The sequence below is a fragment of the Palaemon carinicauda genome, chromosome 9 (assembly GCF_036898095.1).
Source record: "Palaemon carinicauda isolate YSFRI2023 chromosome 9, ASM3689809v2, whole genome shotgun sequence".
Taxonomy (NCBI): domain Eukaryota; kingdom Metazoa; phylum Arthropoda; class Malacostraca; order Decapoda; family Palaemonidae; genus Palaemon; species Palaemon carinicauda.
Window position 1 is genome coordinate 113,617,548 of NC_090733.1, and position 21,902 is coordinate 113,639,449.

Consider the following 21,902-nt stretch of genomic DNA (forward strand, 5'->3'; position numbering starts at 1 on the left):
TTACATTCCCTTAGGCAAATACATGTAATTGTAGAATTGTCAATAACAGAAATAAGAGGCATGGTTAGCTCAACCACTACCTACCATTGAAAAAGGAAGAATGTAAGAATGAATTTTATCTTCCTCAAACTGAATTCCCACTTAAGCTGATGAAGATTTTATCATATAGAAATCTTGTCATCAATTAATGGTGAGATGCAGAAAAATATCAGCAATACTAAAATATGGTACGTAGTTCCCAAATAATATCGTGTAGTTATGCAAATAATGTGTATTATTGGTTTACAGTACTACGTTATGGTAAAATTTGCCTCCACTTTTTAGAAGATTTAGTAAAGGACCATTGTGGTATATTATAGTGATACAACTTTTACATTTCTTATTTATTTAAACATTACTGCCATGACTGCTGACTGTCACATAACTCATCTTCTTGTTGGAAAGTAACATTAGGTGTATCATTGCTAAACCACTCATAAATTATATGCTGGCGATATGATTCACCCTCAGGGTCATAATCTCCTGTGTACTTATCTTGGGGACTGTCATCGGGTGCATATATGGCCTCCGAATCATCTGGCAGTCCTTGTCGCTCTAAAGCAAAATTATGTAATGCAAAGCAACTCAGAATGATGGCACAAGATGTCTTTGGATTTGACCTCAATTCCTGATTTGTGCATGGAAATCTTCTTTTAACCATTCCAAAAACACGCTTAACTTTTCGTCTTGTTGATGAATGAGCACGATTGTAGCATTTTTCTGCTTGGGTGGTTGGATTTATAACAGGAGTGAGTAAGTATCGCTGACACTGATATGCAGAATCTCCCACAAGATGGCCATACTCACCTTGCTCTAAAACCTGCTTTAAACGAGAGTTGTCATATATTTGCCAGTCTGGTACGCTGCCTCCCCAGCGAACTATAGCTGTCTGAATTTTCAGGTCTGGACCAGCTACTACTTGACAGTTTACTGAGTACCAACCCTTACTATTCTTACACTGCTCGGCCATAGCACCCCCTGGATTAGAGATTCTCATGTGAATGCAATCTATGGCACCAATCACATTAGGAAACTGTGCAACTTCATAGAATCTGAAAGACAAATAATCATAATTTTCAGTCTGAACATAAACTGTCAGGACATTTAAGCAGCATTATGTATATTATGTAAAACTGCAAAACCATTTGGAATATACAATAAATCTTCACAATATTTTTCAATGAATTAATAGTAAACTAAGAAAAAATATACTGATACTTTTCTAGGATGATGCAGCTAATTAAATGTCCTTTGCTAAAATACTGACCCCTACAATGATGATTTCATTAAATTTTTTAAAAATACCTTGCACGACATATCCATCATAAAACAATCATTTTAGCATCAATGAATTTCTTCCCTTACTGTCTTAACATTCTAACAAGCTAACCTTATTTCTTCTATTGAAAAAATTACAATTTATAAAATATCTGAAAGCCTTAAGGAAAATGTTCCCTACAATGAACTCCAAAAGTTCCGAAAGAGAAAATACTAATGAAACATTGTAGATAGACAAAATAAAGAAGCTACTATTGTACACTTTCCATTATTTTGGATATTTTTACTCGAAAAAGCAAGTTGGCATTTGAATTTCCCCTTTACACAATTACATAAGAGTTTTGAGGATATACTTTTAAATACCATTATTGTAAATAGTTTTTGGTATAATGATATTTTTCATAGGATACATTTTCCATCAACTTAGGATGTACTGTATGTACAAGTACACAACTACAGTATAGTGTTAATCTTAAACCAAACATTTTTTAATTTCTTATTAAAGTTTATGAGTGTTTAACTTAGGCAATATTTTTTTTATTTCTTATTATTTGTATTATTACTTACTTGGCATGTATGTCAGCAGCCTCAGCAATAGACGGAAAAGTTATAAACTGACTGTATCTTTTAGCAAGAGCTTCTGATACTCTGTGGATGGTTCGACACACAGTTGGCTGGCTTACCTGCAGACCATGTTGATCCCCCACAACTTTCTGAAGACAATGCATCATTACCACATAAAATCAAGCTATGAACTTAGCATGGGTCTTTTTTGGGGAAAATGGCTTAGAATGGGATACACTGCACAGTAGTTATAGCTGACCTCTGCACTTCTTTTAATGTAAGACATGGATGCGAATCCTTAAGAAATTTGTCTTACCTTTGAAAGAAATTTCCCTTTTAAATCTGATAAATCTCCCCATACTTACAAAGCAAGTTTCCCCAAAATGGACATCCCCATAAAATGAAAATGCAAAAATAAAATAGCATAATAAGTTAATAATAAATGTGAATAAACCAAGAAATAAATAATCAATTAAATAGGTTAGAACAGCAAAGGCAATGATGACTACCAGTTCAAACAGATATATCTACAAAATAGCCCTTAGAACTTGAAGATTTTGTAATATTGTCCCTTCATCACCAAATGATTAACCCCGTGGCTCATTAAATACTGATTAATGTATATTAATTCTATGAAGCTCCCCTGATTTTAATATGGCTTCTCCAGAAGCTATTTAATTGACAATTATCCATAGAATCTTAAAATGTTCCCATTTTATTTCCCTTTAATAAATACATGCCCTTACCAAACGAAAAGAACTTTCAATTAGCGAGTGGCAAGAATCCTAAAAATGCCACACCAGATACTCTTTGTCTCTTCAGTTTTCTCTGTTGTATCGGCTACAATCAAGCATTCTCCAGATTGTTTGCATACTGTGCATTAAGATGTCTTCCCTTGGTTTTGTTAGCAATTATTGCTTAAAATGTGCACGGGAATTCTTTATAGGTCATGATCTGCACTCTGTTTGTTTGCCGTGTCAGGATCAATACTTTAATGTACCTCGCTGATTCCCTATAAAATGAACAGTTCTAAGTGCAAAAGGAAACTTGCTGGTAGGTCAGGGGAAAAGCCATCAAAGACTAGGCTAGGTGATTATAGAAGGATGATAACAACAATCACAATCCTCCATCTTTGGACAATACAGGTATTGTGATAGAAGAGATCATAAACCTTTTCCTAGGCATCTACAACAGGTTATTCACAGTCCCCCAAAAGCTCAGGGCGTTGAAGACCAATTCTAGATGTCTCAGTACTCAACAAGTTCACTATATTCATAAATTTCTCGATGGAAACTCCCTCCACACTACTCGGCGGAATCAAATAAAAAATTGGATATTCTTGATAAACCTCTTAGATGCATATTTTCACATTCCAATTCATTTAAATTTAAGGAAATACCTTCGTTTTGTCAAAGGATCAGTTCAAATGTCTATGAAACATTCACCAGAATGAGGACCACAATCTCAAAATGGTTAGGGGTACTGGGACTACAAGTTCTTTTGTACCTAAACAATTGCATAATTTTAAGAGATTAATTGAATAGGATCAGAGTTAAACAAGTTTGGTTACTTAGGTTGTTGGATTAGTCGGGGTCAATCAATTTCAATTTTATTATTAAAAGGAGGTTAAGCAGCCCAATGAATCAAGCTTAACTTAAAGAGATGGCCCAATTAAATTTGGAAAGAAAAAAGGGATTTTGACGAAGGAAAAATCTATTTCTGGGCGAGGGACCTGTGTCGCCCAGTGAAATGCTCCTTACAGCACCATTTCTAAGGTATAAATACTGCTAAATATACCAGAGAAAAGAGTTGCATGGAATGCCAGGAATAAACCCAGCTCGCTCACTCTAATTGAGTGTCGGTATAGTAACTGGGGCGTGTTAGAACCACGACCTGAGGTCCCTCACCAGTTAGTCCTCTCCTTCCTCAATATCCCCCGATACTACGAGGTGCCGTTCTACATCCGACTACTGCCCTCTACTACGACTACCCTCCCCCCACCCCTACCCCTTCCCACGCTCCTTCCCTCATTCCTACTAGCACCCCAAGCTTGGACCAGCCTAAGGTGAGGGAAAAAAGGGGTGTGGGTTCACTGGGCGACACAGGTCCCTCGCCCAGAAATAGATTTTTCCTTCGTCAAAATCCCTTTTCTGGGCTCGACCTGTGTTGCTCCATGAAATAATAACAGAGAATTGGTCCTAACGCTTGGGAACACGCACAAAGGTAAGGAACTGAAATAAAATAGAATATTGAATTAAGAGAGTTTAATAACAAATCTTAAACTACTAAACTCTTAAAGTACAATACTCAATCAGAGACCCAAAATTAAAAGTTAAAATTTTTTTGGAAAAACTTTTAACAAACAAAGACCATGAGATGTTCAATTATAACAAGAAAAAACATAAATAAATTATATACATCATAACCATGGGGTAGGGTCATAACCAAATGAATGACAAAGGTACGGTAGGGAGAGTAGGCAAGGCAGGTGACAGCCCGCTCCTTATAAGGAGACAAGGCACTAAAAGAAAAAAAGAGATAAGAAGATAGGACCTAGTTATAATGGTTCCACTATATCTGGAGGAACTACGTTCCCTGCTGCCACTGTTGCAAACTTAAGGTCCTCCAAAGATTTCAAATAGTGGTGCTTGAAGACTGTTGGTGATTTCCACCCTGTGTATCTTTTTAATTCTTCAAAATTCATGTGATGGAAATAATTAACTGAAGTTGCCACAGCTCGGATATCATGGGCATGTGGGATTGAAGCAGGATTGGCTTGCTTAATAAAATAAAGAATCTGCTGCCTAATTCCTTTCAAGGAAATAGTTCCTCCATGTTCTCAAATAAACAAAGGGCCTGAAGATGTACTGTACTAGTAGTTTTATTCAAATAAGCTTTCAAAGTGTTAACAGGGCACAAGGAGAGATCCTGAGAAAGTGAGACAATCTTCCACAGGGTCCATCTATTCTGTGGATCCTCATTCTTTGCTAAGAATCGTCTATCTGGTGAGAGTAAGACCTCACCAGAAGAAAGAAAGTCAAAGTGACCTGGCTCTCTAGATAATGCCGAGAGTTCAGATATTCTGGCTCCTGAAACTAAACTTACCAAGAATAACGTTTTTCTGAGAATCGTTATATAAGAAACATGAGTCATTATCAGTTACAGAAGCCAATTTAAGGACATCATTTAGAAAAAAAGAAACCACGTGTGGACGAGTTGCTGGTTTTAGCCTAGCACAAGCTTTGGGGATAGATGAAAAATACGAATCCGTAAGGTCAATATTGAACCCGAACTGAAATATTTTCTTCAAAGTGGACTTAATCGTGGTAATAGTACTGGCCACTATTCTCCCTTCAAACAAAGTTCTGAAAAAGGTAACTGCCAGATTGGCAGTCATCGTCTGAACATCCGAGTTTTTCAAAAACTTTGCTAACTTCTTAATAGCAGAATCATATTGCCGAAGGATGGAATCCCTCTTGTCCAACTCCAGGAACAATGTGTTAAGAGGATCGATATCAGCATCCTTCTGAGCCGCAAATTTCATGAAGTCCATAATGTTAGGGCACTCAGAATTCTTGAGGAAGCTGACACATTGCGAGTTTGTACTGTTTGCGTTAATTTCGGGTTGGGGATCCGCCAAAGACAGTCCCAGTTCCGCCAAGAGAGGAAACCGGTTGCTTTTTGGCCAATTGTGAGCCACTACAGCAATCTGTCCTTTGAAAGTCCTGAGTCTGTCCAGAACTTTCATCAACATGTTTATAGGAGGAAACAGGTAAATCCCCCGCCAGGTGTTCCAATCGATGGACACGGCATCCGTGGCATAGGCCAGAGGGTCCAGGTTGGGGACTACATAACATTGTAGTTTGTGATTTAATTCTGTGGCGAATAGATCCACTTGAAGATCCGGAACTTTCTGGCAAATCCAACGGAATGACTCTTGGTCCAGGGACCATTCCGACTCCAGTGGGGTCGTCCGTGAAAATGCATCGGCGACTACGTTCCTTACGCCCGCCAGGTGAACGGCTGACAAATGCCAATGGTTCCTTGTTGCCAATGAAAATATTGCAATCATCACCTGATTTATGTGACCTGATATGTTGATTCTTTGACGGAGAGAGCCGTTTTAGAGTCAAGAACACTGCCATGGCCTCTAGAATATTGATGTGCAACTGACGGAAAGTCACTGACCACAAACCTTGGACCTTTTTGAATGGGGAGTAACGCCCCCAACCGCTTAGGTAGGCGTCCGTATGGACTACTAATGCCGGCGGAGGGAAATGAAGAGGTACCGACTCTGCCAAGTTCCTGACCTTCGTCCATGGGTGAAGTCTTTTCCTTAGGATAGATGGAATCCGAAAAACCTTGTCTCGACTTTGGTTGTTTGCCCTGGACCTCCAAACTCGATTGATGTCCTTTAATTTGGCTTTCAGTAGAACGTCTGTTACGGAAGCAAATTGAAGTGAACCTAAGATCCGTTCTTGATTTCTCCGAGATGTTACTTTGTCCTTGAGAAATCTTTTCATGTTCTTTGCTATCTCTTTCCTCTTCTTTGGAGGAATCGACAGTTTGTGAGTGGTCAAGTTCCAATGTAAACCCAACCACCGGAAGCATAACGCCGGAATCAGTCGGAACTTTTTGAAATTTACACGGAACCCTAAGCGTTCCAGAAACTTTATTACTTTGTCCGTCGCCACACGACACACTTGTCGTCGTTGGCTCAAATAAGCCAATCGTCTAGATAGGCCACCAACTGTATTCCCTGAGTTCTCAGCTCCTGGATCACTGTCTCCTCCAACTTCGTGAATATTCTGGGAGCGATATTGAGACCGAACGGCATCACTCTGAAGGTGTATGCCCGTTGTCACAACTTGGGTGTTAGAATGTGAAATAAACAAGTTAAATATAATTGCATACCGAATACCCAAGGTATAACAAAATTAAAAGTGAAGATAAGCAAGGGAAACGCAGGTAACTGTGGTATGCTGGGAATGGGAAGTTGAACAAGTATTTCAGTAACATAACATTAATTTAATTCAGTGCACAGTAAACATATACATATAAAGTAAATATAATACACACAAAATAATACACACAAATATAAAGATAATATAACTGTCCTAACACTGAACAACACACTGGTGAGATAAGGGGATTACGAGGTACATGTTACAAAATACTTAGCCGAAAAAGCCGACTAGCAGAGAAGTTCACAAAAACGATACAAAGACGATACACAATACAGGTGAGGGAGGCAGACTTGTAGAAGTGGGTAGCAGTAATGAGATGCCAGTGACTACCGACCCAGCTCAGACCCTGTATATATATAGGCCAGAAGCAGTCACAGCATATCCTGATTGGCTTACGTTGAGGTGGGAGCAAACAATCCCACTTGCGACTGCTAATTAGAAGACGTGACAAGTGCTCAAGTAATTAACAAACACCCTGCTTGTTGTACAGGGAAGGCAGGCGGGGGGAAGGAGGATGGTGGCCGTGACACCGTTTTCCTAGCTTGAATCCAAGAAAAGGACGAAAATGTCAAGCTATCGGAACGTGATAATAAGCGTCTGTAAGATCTATAGACGTGGTGACAGTCCACGGGGAAGTAAGGTCCGTACCTGTGAGACGGTCAGCATAGGGAACTTGTCACATTGAATGAATGTATTCAAACGAGACAGATCTAAGATGACTCTTCGCTTGTCGGAGTCTTTCTTTGGCACGCTGAATAAGCGACCTTGAAACTTTAAATGCTTTACCTCCTTTATTGCATTCTTGAGAAGGAGATCTTGTGCGAAAAGCGTGAGATCTGCCGTTGGACTATGATAAAATCTGATCGGTGGAGGGGGCCTTGAATCCAACTCCACCCTAGGCCCTTTGATACCATGCTGTGTGCCCATTTGTTGAACGTCCAACGGCTCCGGAAAAGGTATAGCCTCCCCCCTACCTGAGGAGTCTCATTGGTTCGCAGAAAGTCTGCTACCATGGCTCCCTCGGAATCCTCTGCCCCTCCCGGAAACCCGACCGCCTCCTCTGTGGCGAAAAGGTCCCCTAGACCTACTCCCTCTCGCCTGCCAATTATACCCGTGAGCCAGGCCTTGGGAAACAAAGGCAGAGTTATAAGCAGGTGAAGTAGAGAACGAAGTCGATGGTTGAGGTGGCTGGCTTACCAACACAAATTGTTGTTGGGGCTAAGGTTTAGAGATGCAAGGATGACACACCTGGAGTACAGGCAATGCCAGCACCACAGGTTAGACTTGTGAACTCTGGAAGGTGAGAAACCTTCTCGGTCTTTTCCTGCCTCGTAACTGCGTCCCTGCGGGTTCAAATTTCCTCTTAGGGATGAGACCCCACCTAACCCTGAGGGTCTGATTGACCCTAGCTGCTTCACTGAGGACGCTGTTCACCACATCATCTGGGAAAAGATCTGCTCCCCATACTGAGGCTTTAATCAGCCAGTTAGGCTCATGCCTGATGGAAGCCTCCGCTAAAACGTGCTTCCGGCACGAACGACGAGCTACTGCAAAGTCGTATGCATCACACTGAAGCGTGTGAAGCAAAGACTTCGTCAAGATCTTAAAAAGAGGCTCATCGGCGTATACCAACGAAGACATCTCCGGCATTGTAGCCGAGTTGATAGACCTACTCAGTCTGACTCGTGCCTCATACTCCATCCTAATAAGCGAATACGGTAACTGGGGAAGACGTTCACTGAACTGTGCGATCGCACAGTCCGGATTCAACTTACCCGTCGTGAAGGTAGCCGGGGCATCAAGCCAGCAGTCTTGGTCCCCTGGGAACAGCAAAGAAGTCAGGTTAGTCTCTTTAAGTTGTGGCATAGGCTTGTCCTTCATAGCCGCTTGCAAAGTAAGGTCCACCACCTTGGTGGTGCATGGAGTAGGGGTCTGCTCTTCGACCACGAACATGGTATACGCCCCTTTATGAGGGGTTAACTTCGTAATTACACACTCCCACTCTGTCAGGGTCCGGACCCAGGCAGACTGAACCTGCTCTTTTGGGAATATGACAGTTTCTTTTGGAACTTTATCTACCCTGACTAGCACGTCCTCTGTCAGGAGCGCATAGCAGGGAAAGGGGAATTGCAAACCCGCCGGGTAGAACTCAAAGTCCTCCACCAGACGGGTACCACACCTCTTGATAGTCAACATGCCCTCGGAAAACGGGGCATGAAGGGCCAACCGCCACGGGTTGCTCTTAACAAACGCCAGAAGCTTTGACGCATCCAGGACCACAAACTGTTGTTGCTGCGGGAGCCCTGATCTCAAAAGATTTTCAAGCATGTTCTCTTGGTTCTGCAGTCTTAGGGCGAAAGAGTCCATCGACTGTAGACGATCGGCAATAGGGCCAATCTGGGATTGAACAATACTCCCCACCTGCTCCATGAGCTGGCTCGAAAAAGTCACTGGATCAAAAGCCAGTTCCGGCAACTTCGCCTTTGAGCTACTCGCTCTCGAGCCCTGGGTTGGCGGAGGGACCTTTGCTGAGGCCGTCCGACGCTTAGAGACCGAGGATGGCCTGGCGGGGAGAGATTTGAGTATTTTAGAAGGCTTGTGAGCCTTGGGTAACGCCTTCCTGAGATGCTTTATTCTAAGGACTACTGAACATGACTTGTCCCCAGCCATGACACTTCCAGTAAATCCCAGGAAAGAAGAGGCAGACGAAGAAATAGAATGCGCCGGACTAAGAAAAGGAACCTTAGACCGGACGCTACCTGCCTCACCTACCACCCTACCTTGACTGGTTGAGTCAACAACCATAGGTTCCACATCTAAGTTAATGGCAGCGACATCTCCTAAAACATCTTCTCCTAGGACCTCTGAATCTTCAGGGCGAAAGAGTCCATCGACTGTAGACGATCGGCAATAGGGCCAATCTGGGATTGAACAATACTCCCCACCTGCTCCATGAGCTGGCTCGAAAAAGTCACTGGATCAAAAGCCAGTTCCGGCAACTTCGCCTTTGAGCTACTCGCTCTCGAGCCCTGGGTTGGCGGAGGGACCTTTGCTGAGGCCGTCCGACGCTTAGAGACCGAGGATGGCCTGGCGGGGAGAGATTTGAGTATTTTAGAAAGCTTGTGAGCCTTGGGTAACGCCTTCCTGAGATGCTTTATTCTAAGGACTACTGAACATGACTTGTCCCCAGCCATGACATTTCCAGTAAATCCCAGGAAAGAAGAGGCAGACGAAGAAATAGAATGCGCCGGACTAAGAAAAGGAACCTTAGACCGGACGCTACCTGCCTCACCTACCAACCTACCTTGACTGGTTGAGTCAACAACCATAGGTTCCACATCTAAGTTAATGGCAGCGACATCTCCTAAAACATCTTCTCCTAGGACCTCTGAATCTTCAGGGAAGGCTTGGGTTTCCTCACGAATCCTGGCGATGATTGGGGCCACCACATCTGATGCTACCGCCGCCGACATCTTAGCGTTGGGATAGAGGAGGGAGCACATCTCCTCCGCCAAAATATATGGCTGCTTGGCTTTTACGTTCCGGCCAAAGCCACCAACCCAGGTCTTGAGGGTCGCAAGAGAAGCGCTCTTGATGGCAGGAGAGGTCTGAAAGAGAAATCGACATTTAGAACGCAAACCATAAAAGGGATTTAGGTAAAGAAAACATTAATACTCAAATACCGGTATGTACAATAACTATTTTCTACAACAAAGGAGAAAATTCCATACCAAATTTGTAACATGTACCAAAATATTCCCAAATAGACTAAAAGTAGCAATAGGGGAAAGAATATAGTACATACCGAGTTACTCGTAAGGTCAGAGACCAGAGCGTAACAAATGTCACATCCATCCGGCTGCCAGACCAAAAGATCGTCCACCTGGACCGCACAACCGGCATGGGAACGGCAAACCTCATGCTCGCAAGGTTGCTGCAACACAGCAGTGCATGCTGTCTCCTGACAGCGTACCACCTGCAAGATAATTTGGTATATGAGTATTAAATTAACTTGCGCCGGGAAACCCGGCGAAATACTTATAGAAATTAAAATCCGCCGCATAGGCTCGGCAGAAAAGCATGCGTGCTTAAGGACTAAATAAAAATAATATGTAATAGTACCCTATATATATTCCATCCTTCCGTCATGTAATGTTAGTCAATAAAATGTAATCAGAAATATTCAGAGCGCTCGGGAACGATGATTGGATTAACAGTGAACCAGTCCGCCAGCCCCGGAGATTCATTACATTAAAAATATACCAAAATGAACAAAAACTTTAATCACAAGACAGGAAGGGAGTATAGAGATACCAATAAAGCGCAGGAATACATGCGTAACTCCGGCGCGAAAAATCAAATGCTATTGTAAATATATTTACCAGTAAACAAAAAGCTCTGTCTAAGCCCCTCTCCTGGACCAACCATCCATAAAATTTCGTTAACAAATATTGGATAAATAATGGATCAGAACAGAGTAAAATATCTGAATCCAATCAAAGAATCACAGCTACTATTCTATAGATACGATTCTCAAATTATCCCTGCCCTCCCTGAACGGAAGGATAACAAGGATGGAGTACCAGGGAAATGAGGGAGGGGGCGAGGTACGAGGCGAGAAGCACACTCAGTCCTGCACGCCTGGTGGCCAACCATGACGAGACGAGGAGAGAGCGCTACTCGTGTCGACGCACGGAGTGTATGAGCCAGCCTCCACCTCGGGTGACTTCCCATTTTCTATAAAAACACGTGACCCAAGCCTACCACCCGATGTAGGAGTGGCGAAAGGCCTATAGGGGGAGAGGACACCCAAGGAGAGTGACTGGCTCGAAATCAGGTCACCAGTGTTGTCGGGGGGGTGGGACTACCCTTCGAAACACAAAGGAAAGACCCAATGGCTTCCCACGAAAGCACGCAGATAACAATAACAACAATAATAATAATGTGGCAGACGTGATATACAATTAAGTAGGCTATAACGACATACTGAATAAAAAAGGGAGAGGAACATGGCGTAAAAGTAATGTATAGCCTAACCCTCCAAAATCGGGTAGTTGCCGACCTGGACAGGAAACTACACTACACAATAACTAGCCCTCCAAAATCGGGTAAAATACCGACCTGGTCAGATAGTCCCTATATAAAGTAAAAACGTGTTCCGATTCGCCGTAAATACTCAAAATGAACAAGTTAACTAAGATATAAAATAGATATATCGAAGAGGAAGCTCACGGGGTAGGCTACCGTCCAAAGCCGCGTACTGCTCAGTCGGGTAGGCTAACTAACTGACCATCCAAATAGCCTAAATAAATGTCAATAACCATGCCAAAACATTGTATAAGATATCTAAAAACAACTAAATGAGACCACAATTAGTATGAGGAACTAATTGAAAGTTGCACCTAACAGAGATCAGGAGGTAGCGACACCAAAATGGCCGCCAATATACCTGTAAGGGAATTTTGACAAACATTATCTTTAAGGAACAAGGTTTGCTTATAAAGACCACTGAGCTTTAGGCCCCATGTAGTTCACTCAATTTATTACACTCTTCTCTATGAATATGAGGTTGTATTTATTATTCTACTTAGAATCATCAGGAGTATCAGTGAGATCAAAAGTAACATTTAAACAATCTAGTTAGTTATTCTAAATATGACAAATTTGTAGATAATTTGTATTTTTCCTAACCATACAAACCTTAGCTATTTAATTAGGGTATTACTTTTGGCGTAGCTGAAACGAGCCATTAGATTTTTAACGAGGGTTTACTACCCTCTCGCTAGTTAGTGAGGGGGTAGGGAGGGGTAGCTAGCTACCCCTCCCCCCCTCACACACTGGTGAATAGCTCACTTTGCTTAGAGGTAGGACTTCCTGGGGGAGAGGGCTGGCGGGCAAGTTTGATTAAATAGCTAAGGTTTGTATGGTTAGGAAAAATACAAATTATCTACAAATTTGTCATTTGTTCCGTAACCGAAATACAAACCACGCTATTTAATTAGGGTGACTTAACCCTTAGGTAGGGTGGTAAGTCCCAGGTGTACTGGCTTTGGCTTTTGCCCGGGGAATCAGTATCAGAGTGTGTAGAACTCAAGATAAGGAGTCCCTGCACCTCGCAAGTGCCTTGCTCTGCAAGGACCACGGCCTACGTAAGCTAGTGTGTGAAGGAGTGAAGTGTGACTCGTCCTAGGAAGTTGACCTGGAGTCCTTTAGATGGAAATCTAGGTTAGGACGATCCCAATACCACCTCGTAAGGGTATGGGGATATGACAGTATTAACTTAATACTAGGAACACAAGGAAAAATGGTTTACCTGCAGTGGTTTGAGGTCAGCTGTGCAGAGAACCCAGGATGCTGCTTTCCCCAAGAGAGGGGAGAATGAAAAAAAGAATAAGGGCCAGGCATACCTTTTCATTCATGCAGACTAAAACCGGGTAACAATGCCCTCAACCTTCTGCTACTTGTCCATTAAGGAGCCTGAGGTTTAAACCAGCTGTTGTGCTGCCACCACAGGGCCGATAGAGAATGTATCGAGCCTCCTGTGGGTCACGTCTTGCAGGTAGTGGGCTGTGAAGGTCATTTGACGCTTTCACACCCCTGCTTGTAGAACCTGCGTCACAGAGTAATTTCTCTTGAATGCCAGGGACATGGCGATGCCTCTGACATCGTGCGCCCTAGGGCGACGTGACGGAGGGGGGTCAGGATTCAGGGAATGGTGGATAACCCTGCGAATCCCAAGCTGAGATTGTATTTTTAGTGACCCTCCTCTTCGTCCTTCCTGTGCTCACAAACAATGCTTGCACTTGAGGACGGATTGCAGCTGTTCTCTTAAGGTAGAGCCTCAGACTCCTTACTGGGCACAGTAGGAGATGGTCTGGGTCATCTGTTACAGAACGGAGACTCGAGATTCGGATGGAGTCAAACCGGGGGTCCGGACCTCCTGGATTCTGAGTCTTAGCTACAAACTCAGGGACGAATCTGAACATTACCTCCCCCCATCCCCTTGAATGGGCGATGTCATGCGAGAGACCATAAAGTTTGCTGACTCGCTTGGCCGAGGCCAAAGCAAGCAGGAACACTGTCTTCCAAGTCAGGTGGCGATCAGAAGCCTGGCGTAATGGTTCGAAAGGAGGTCTCTTCAGAGACCTGAGGACTCAAACCACGTTCCATGGAGGAGGTCTCACTTACGACTGGGGGGGCAGGTAAGTTCATAACTTCGTATGAGTAAAGAAAGTTCCAGCGAGGAGGAAATGTCCATTCCTTTGAGCCTGAAGGCAAGACTTGAGGCTGAGCGATAGCCTTTCACTGCCGAGACTGAAAGGCGCATTTCCTCCCGCAAATACACGAGGAACTCCGCTATTGCTGGAATAGTGGCATCGAGGAGAGAGATACCCCTTCCACGACACCAACCACAGAACACTCTCCACTTTGCCTGGTAGACACCTGCGGATGACTTTCGCAGGTGTCAAGACATCCTTTCTGCAATTTTTTGCGAAAAGCATCTCTCTGTGAGGAGACGCTGGATAGTCTCCAGGCGTGAAGTCGTAGCGATGCTACGGCTTTGTGGAAGATGTTGGCATGTGGTTGTCTGAGTAGCTCGTGTCGAGGAGGAAGTTCTCTCGGGAGTTCCGTTAAGAGCTGCAGAAGGTCCGGGAACCACTCTGCGTGATGCCATAGCGGAGCTATTAAGGTCATTGAAAGGTTGACTGATATTCTGGTCTTGTTGAGTACTCTTCTCATCAGACAGAACGGGGGAAAGGCGTAGACGTCGATGTTGTCCCACCGTTGTTGAAAGGCATCTTGCCAGAGTGCCTTGGGGTCCGGGACTGGGGAGCAGTGCAGCGGGAGCTTGAAATTCAAGGCTGTCGTAAACAGATCCACCGTCGGGGAACCCCACAAAGTCAGGACTTTGTTGGCTACTAGACGATCCAAAGACCACTCGGTACTCACTATCTGAGATGCCCTGCTCAGACTGTCGGCAAGCACATTCCTCTTGCCTGGAATGAAGTGAGCAGATAGTGGAATCGAGTGGACTTCGGTCCATCTCAGTATCTCTACTGCAAGATGGGATAGCTGTTGTGAAAAGGTACCTTCCTGCTTGTTGATGTAAGCCACTACCGTGGTGTTATTGCTCATCACCACCACGGAGTGACCCGCCAGGTATTGTTGGAACTGCTGAAGTACCAGATATACGGCCTTCATTTCTAGCAGGTTTATGTGGAGGCACTTTTCTGATTCTGACCATAGGCATGAGGTCCTGTGGTTCTGAACGTGGGCCCCCCACCCTTTTTTTGAGGCGTCCGAAAACAGCATCAAATCCGGGGGGAGGACGAGAAGATCCACTCCCTTTTGTAGGTTTTCCTCTGTCAACCACCACTGGAGATCCGTCCGTTCCGCAGGACCCATTAGGACCAAGATGTTCGGGGAATTGTGACCTTGATTCCACCGGGACTTGAGTCGCCATTGCAGGGATCTCATCCTAAGGCGACCATTTGGAACTAGACGGGCCAGAGAAGAAAGGTGACCGAGGAGACGTAACCACGATTGGGCTGGGAGTTCTTCTCGTCTGAGGAAAGGAACTGCGACCCTCCTCAGCCTTGCTATCCTGTCATCTGATGGGAAGGCTTTGTGGAGATTGGTGTCCAAGATTATGCCTAGATATACCAGTCGTTGAGTTGGCAGCAGAGAACACTTCTCGAGATTTACCATGATCCCTAGATCTTGGCAAAGTCCCAGAAGCTTGTCTCGGTGTCGAAGAGGGGTCGACTCCGAGTCTGCCAGGATCAGCCAGTCGTCCGGATAGCAGAGGAGACGGATGCCAATCCTGTGTGCCCACGAAGAAATCAGTGTGAACACCCTGGTGAAAACCTGAGGTGCTGAGGAGAGACCGAAGCCCCGCACCTTGAACTGGTAGATCTTGTTGTCTAGGCTGAATCTTAGGTACTTCCTTGAAGACGGATGGACTGGGATCTGGAAGTACGCGTCCTTCAGGTCCAGTGTACACATGAAGTCCTGTGGTCTCATCGCAAGTCTGACCGTGTCCGCCGTCTCCATGCTGAACGGGGTTTGTTTGACAAACCTGTTCAGGGCTGAGAAGTCGATGACTGGTCTCCAGCCTCACGCCTTCTTTACAAGAAAGAGTCGACTGAAGAAGCCTGGGGAACCATCGACGACCTCCTGGAGAGCACCCTTCTTCAACATGGTCTGGACCTCTGCCCGAAGGGCTTGGCCCCTTGCCGATCCCATGGCAAAGGAGCTCAACGACACTGGATCCGCTGTCAGGGGAGGAAGAGATGTTATGAACGGGACGCAGAAACCCTGACCGATTACGGAAATCGTCCAGGAATCGGTCCCGAGTTGGTGCCACCTGTCTGCGCAACTTTGTAGGCATCCCCCCACTGGTGGACATGCAGGGGGACTTCCAATCCTAGCGTTTGCGGCCTCGGCTGCTCCCTCTAGGATTCTTTCCTCCCCTGGAGGACTTTTTACCTTTCCTGTCTTTGACAGGAAAGGGCTTCGACACCGTTGCCTTCGCTGCCACAGCCGGTTTCGTTGTCTTGGGCGGGCGAGGTTGTTGAGGTGCCGGAGGTTTATAGGGCTTAGATGTAAGAGCCCTATGGAGGAGGGAGTCCTGGTTGGACTTCCTCCACCTCTCGGCTGCCTGTTCCAAGTCTTTAGGCTCGAACAGGTTCTTCCCTAGAAGGGAAGAATGTCTGAGCCTGCTGACCTCGACGGCCGGGACCTTCGCGTGGAACCTCTCAGCCACCGCATCACGACGTTTCAGGATTGAGTTGGCCCACAAGTTCGAGACTTGATGGGCCAGAAACTCAATGGTGTGTGCCCGAGAGGAGGAAGGTCTCCAAGGCCTTCCTGGTGCTCTCCTTAAACAAATCTTCAGATCGCAACAGGATGCCAAGAGATCCCAGCCAGAGGTCAAGCCACGAAGTAGCCTGCATGGCACACTTCGGGACTTTCTCCTGGCTTATGATCTCCGTTGCCGAGAAAGTCACCTGCCAGCTGAAGTCTCTCAAGAGGGACTCCCTTAGTAAGCTCTTCCACAGAGTGGAAGATCTCAAAGTACCTCCTCTGACCCCTCCCCCCTCACTGCAAACTTTGCCCTTGTCACACCGTTGGCCCCTGCAGAACGGACATGAGGTGTGGGGGTCAGTTTCGACCGTCGACATATAAGTGCCACAAGGGCGGTCAGGTAATCCGGGGCACTTCCGCATAATGGTAGAGGCAAACTTACAAACACACACTGAAAGAAAAAGCAAAAAAATTAAGGCTGTCAATAAGCGAGGGTGAGAGCAGACACGTCTGTTCATCACCTGAGCCAAAAGCAAAGTGAGCTATTCACCGGTGTGTGAGAGGGGGGGAGGGGTAGCTAGCTACCCCTCCCTACCCCCTCGCTAACTAGCGAGAGGGTAGTAAACCCCCGTTAAAAGCTAATGGCTTGTCATTTCAGCTACGCCGAAAGTAATACCCTAATTAAATAGCGTGGTTTGTATTTCGGTTACGGAACAATTCTTCAATAAACAATCTGGAGATTTGTATTTCAAATAGTTTGTCAGAAGTATTCTAGAGCAGGTTAGCAATTCTTAACCATGTTGCGCTACTTGTACCATATATTTCCACGTATAAGAAAAGCTTTAGTTAAGGTAAAAAATTAGGGAAAATTTTAACGAATTAAGGTCATCTCTGTTGTATATGATGACTGATGAATTACACAGCCATCAATATAAAGGCTAGCCTTTGTTGTATCATAAGAAATCTAAAATAAATATGATATTTTAATTATAAAATAAATTTTTGAATATACTTACCCGGTGAATATATAATAGCTGCAACTCTGCGGCTCGACAGAAAACATACTAAAAAACTCGCGAGCGATCGCTATGAAGGTTGCGGGTGTGCCCACCAGCGCCAACTGTCGGCCAGATACCACTCTTGTATGTAAACAAAACCTTCAATTCTTCTCGTCCCGCTGTGTCTCTATTGGGGAGGAAGGGAAGGTCATTTAATTTATATATTCACCGGGTAAGTATATTCAAAAATTTATTTTATAATTAAAATATCATTTTTAAATATTTAACTTAGCCGGTGAATATATAATAGCTGATTCACACCCAAGGAGGTGGGTAGAGACCAGAGTTAATTATGTTTACAGCGTATAAGCTAAGAGTTTTTTCATTTTGGCAGTTATCAATATAACAAAACCAAAATAAATAGGTACCTGGTGAGGAAGTTGACTTAGACGATTACTCTGCCTCGTAAGTCTGTCTTCCTCACGGAGCCCAGCGATCCTCTTAGGATGCTGACAGACTCCCAGGAGCTGAAGTATCAAGGGCTGCAACCCATACAACAGGACCTCATCAAACCCCTAATCTGGGCGCTCTCAAGAAATGACTTTGACCACCCGCCAAATCAATCAGGATGCGAAAGGCTTCTTAGCCTTCCGAACAACCCATAAAACAATATTAAAAACATTTCAAGAGACAGATTAAAAGGATATTGGAATTAGGGAAGTGTAGTGGTAGAACCCTCACCCACTACTGCACTCGCTGCAACGAATGGACCCAGTGTGTAGCAGTCCTCGTACAGAGTCTGGACATCTTTTAAGTAAAATGACGCGAACACTGACTTGTTTCTCCAAGAAGTCGCGTCCATAATACTTTGCAGAGATTTATTTTGCTTGAAGGCCACGAAGGTTGCTATATCTCTAACTTCGTGCGTCTTAACCTTAAGCAAACATCGGTCTTTCTCATTCAAGTGAGAATGAGCTTCTCGTATTAAAAAAATCTGATAAAATATGACAAAGCATTCTTTGACATAGGCAATGAAGGTTTCTTAACTGAGCACCATAATGCCTCAGATTTCCCTCGTAATGACTTAGTACGAGCTAAATTGAACTTAAGAGCTCTAACAGGACATAATACTCTTTCCAGTTCGTTGCCTACGATCTCTGATAAGCAAGGAATATCAAAAGATTTAGGCCAAGGACGAGAAGGCAGTTCATTTTTGGCCAGGAAACCAAGTTGAAGTGAACAAGTGGCTTTTTTCTGTAGAAAAGCCGATGTTCTTACTGAAGGCATGAAGTTCACTGACCCTTTTAGCCGAAGCCAAGCACACTAGGAAAAGTGTCTTGAGGGTGAGATCCTTCAGGGAGGCTGAATGTAATGGCTCAAACCTGTCTGACATGAGGAACCTTAGGACCACGTCTAAGTTCCATCCAGGAGTTGCCAAACGACGTTCCTTAGAGGTCTCGAAAGACTTAAGGAGATCTTTATTGTTGGAAAGATCTAAGCCTCTATGTCGAAAGACCGAAGCCAACATGCTCCTGTAGCCCTTAATCGTGGGAGCTGAAAGGGAGCGAACCTTTCTCAGATGTAAAAGAAAATCTGCGATTTGGGCTACAGAGGTACTGGACGAGGACACAGATGCTGACTTGCACCAGTCTTGAAAGACTTCCCACTTCGACTGGTATACTCTAATGGTAGAAGCTCTCCTAGCTCTTGCAATCGCACTGACTGCCTCCTTCGAAAAACCTCTAGCTCTTGAGAGTCTTTCGATAGAGTGAAGGAAGTCAGACGAAGAGCGGGGAGGCTTTGATGGACATTCTTTACGTGGGGCTGACGTAACAGATCTACCCTTAGAGGAAGACTTCTTGGAAAGTCTACCAGCCATTGAAGTACCTCGTTGAACCACTCTCTCGCGGGCCAGAGGGTAGTAACCAACGTCAACCTTGTCCCTCCGTGAGAGGCGAACTTCTGCAGTACCTTGTTGACTATCTTGAATGGTGGGAATGCATATAAGTCCATAAAAGACCAATCCAGTAGAAACGCGTCTATGTAGATTGCTTCTGTATCTAGGACTGGAGAGCAAAAGATTGGTAACCTTTTGGTCAACGAGGAGGCAAAGAGGTCTATGGTTGGTTGACCCCAAGAAGCCCAAAGACTCTTGCCCACGTCCTTGTGGAGGGTCCATTCCGTGGGTATCACCTGACCCCTCCGACTGAGACAGTCTGCCAAGACGTTCAAGTCCCCCTGGATGAATCTCGTCAACAGGGAGATGCCTCGAATTCTAGACCATAAGAGAAGGTCGCTTGCGATCTCGAGCAGCGTGAAGGAGTGTGTGCCTCCTTGCTTGGAGATGTACGCCAAAGTTGTGGTGTTGTCTGAGTTGACCTCTACCACTTAGTTTCGAAGACGCTTCCTAATATCATCAAGGCCAAGTGGACTGCTAATAGCTCCTTGCCGTTGATGTGCATGCTCTTCTGACTTGAGGTCCACAGACCCGAGCATTCCCGACCGTCCAGGGTCGCACCCAACCCAAACCCGACACGTCTGAGGACAACACGTGGTTTGGGTTCTTGACTGCTAGGGAAAGTCCCTCTCTCAGACTGATATTGCTGTCCCACCATTTCAGGCATGCCTTTATTGGTTCGGAGACTGGGAATGATACCGTCTCTAATGTCTTGTCCTAGTTCCAGTGAGAGGCTAGATGGAACCGGAGAGGCAGAAGGGGTAGTCTCCCTAGTGAGACAAACTGCTCCAGGGATGAGAGAGTCCCTACGAGACTGTTCCAACTCCTGACTGAATAAACGTTTTCTTTTCAGCATTAGTTGGACTTCGAGCAGGGCTTGACTGCGAATCTCCATCCCCAAAAATAGAATAATCTGGGATGGGATCAGTTGGGACTTTTAGGTTGACCACAAGTCCCAACTCCCTGGCCAGACTCAACGTCCAATGTAGATCCTGCAGACAGCGAAGGCTGGACGATGCTCTGAGAAGCCAGTCGTCCAAGTACAGGGAGGCTCGGATCCCCGATAGCTCGAAACTGGTACCCCACATTCCTGTAAACAAACCTCAGAAACGGTTGGGAATCCGGGTGTATAGGAATGTGGAAGTATGCCTCCTGAAGGTCGAGAGAGACCATCCAGTCGCCTTCCATAAATGCTGTCAAGACAGCCTGGTAGACTTCATCGTGAAGTTTGTCTTGACAATGAACACATTGAGCGCACTTGCCTCTTACGTACTCCTGCAGTGAACATGGCTGCCAAATCATGGAGCCATCCCTGAGGGACTTGTTCCTGCAGAGAACGTGGCTGTCAGATCATTGGAGCCATCCCTGAAAGCCTTGTTTATGCATGACATAATTGTACAGCAAAACTTCAAAGGCTCGAAAACAGCTGTGAAGTTGACCTGTAAAATCTTGGAGCGTCTCATGGCCAGGCGCCAGGGAGAGTCTATGAGGTTTGAGAAGTCTATCTGGGCAGAGGCAGGAACTCCCAAGCCGAGAACTTCTCTCGTGTCATATCAGACTCTCGCTCTATAAGCCAGTTTAAAAGAAGGGAAAGCAAAGGCTGTATCCCCCAAACTCCTCCTGGTGATAAACCAGTCACCTAGCAAACGTAAAGCTCTCTAGGAGAGCGAGAGAGCACTAGCTTATAAAACAACGGCTTCGAAGTAGCTAGGCCTAGTGTAAACTCTGACGTTTAGGCGAACGAGGAGCAGCAGTTACAAAAAGATCCGGACAAAGATCCTTAAAAATCAGCATGATTCATTTAAATTCCATAGAGGGCTAAGCAGCTTTAGGCTCCTCTCCGTCTGACAGAGTCCTCAAGGGAATATCAGTAGGAGGGGGAACAGCAACTTCCTCATCTGAAGGAACCTTGTCCGATAATAGCTGAGTCTCAAGCAAGGGAGAGACCTACCGTGGTGGCAATGCTTTACAAGCAGAGTCCACACGCACTGGTGCATTAGTAGCGGACCAGGACGCAACGTCATGTAACTGCTTGACAGTCTGTGAACTGTCAACAACAACAGGTGCGAGAGACCAGGACGCAACGTCATGTAACTGCTTGACAGTCTGTGAACTGTCAACAACAACAGGTGCGTGAGGACGCACAGCGTCCACTCGAGACTGCTTTGACCGCCTAGACTGAGCAGTCAAAACAACTCTAGAATGCGGAGGTTGACGCTCAGCGTCAAAACAAGACAACTCCGATTGTTAGCGAACGTCCTAAACGTCAACAGGAGCATCAGCAAGTGGCCT

The 21,902-nt window shown here is 45.0% G+C and overlaps 1 protein-coding gene across 2 annotated transcripts in view; it reads right to left on the reverse strand.

Annotated features, from left to right (window-relative positions):
- Positions 1-332: 332 nt before the first annotated feature.
- The window catches only part of LOC137646835 (putative nuclease HARBI1), a 73,792-nt gene continuing 52,222 nt past the window's right edge, over positions 333-21,902 (reverse strand). For both annotated transcript variants that reach the window (XM_068379914.1, XM_068379913.1), the window contains 2 exons: positions 1,885-2,030; positions 333-1,091 (listed from right to left, as the gene is read on the reverse strand). In XM_068379914.1, the coding sequence (XP_068236015.1) occupies positions 395-1,091; positions 1,885-2,030 (843 nt within the window). In that variant the 3' untranslated portion in view covers positions 333-394. The remainder of the gene's footprint in view (positions 1,092-1,884; positions 2,031-21,902) is intronic.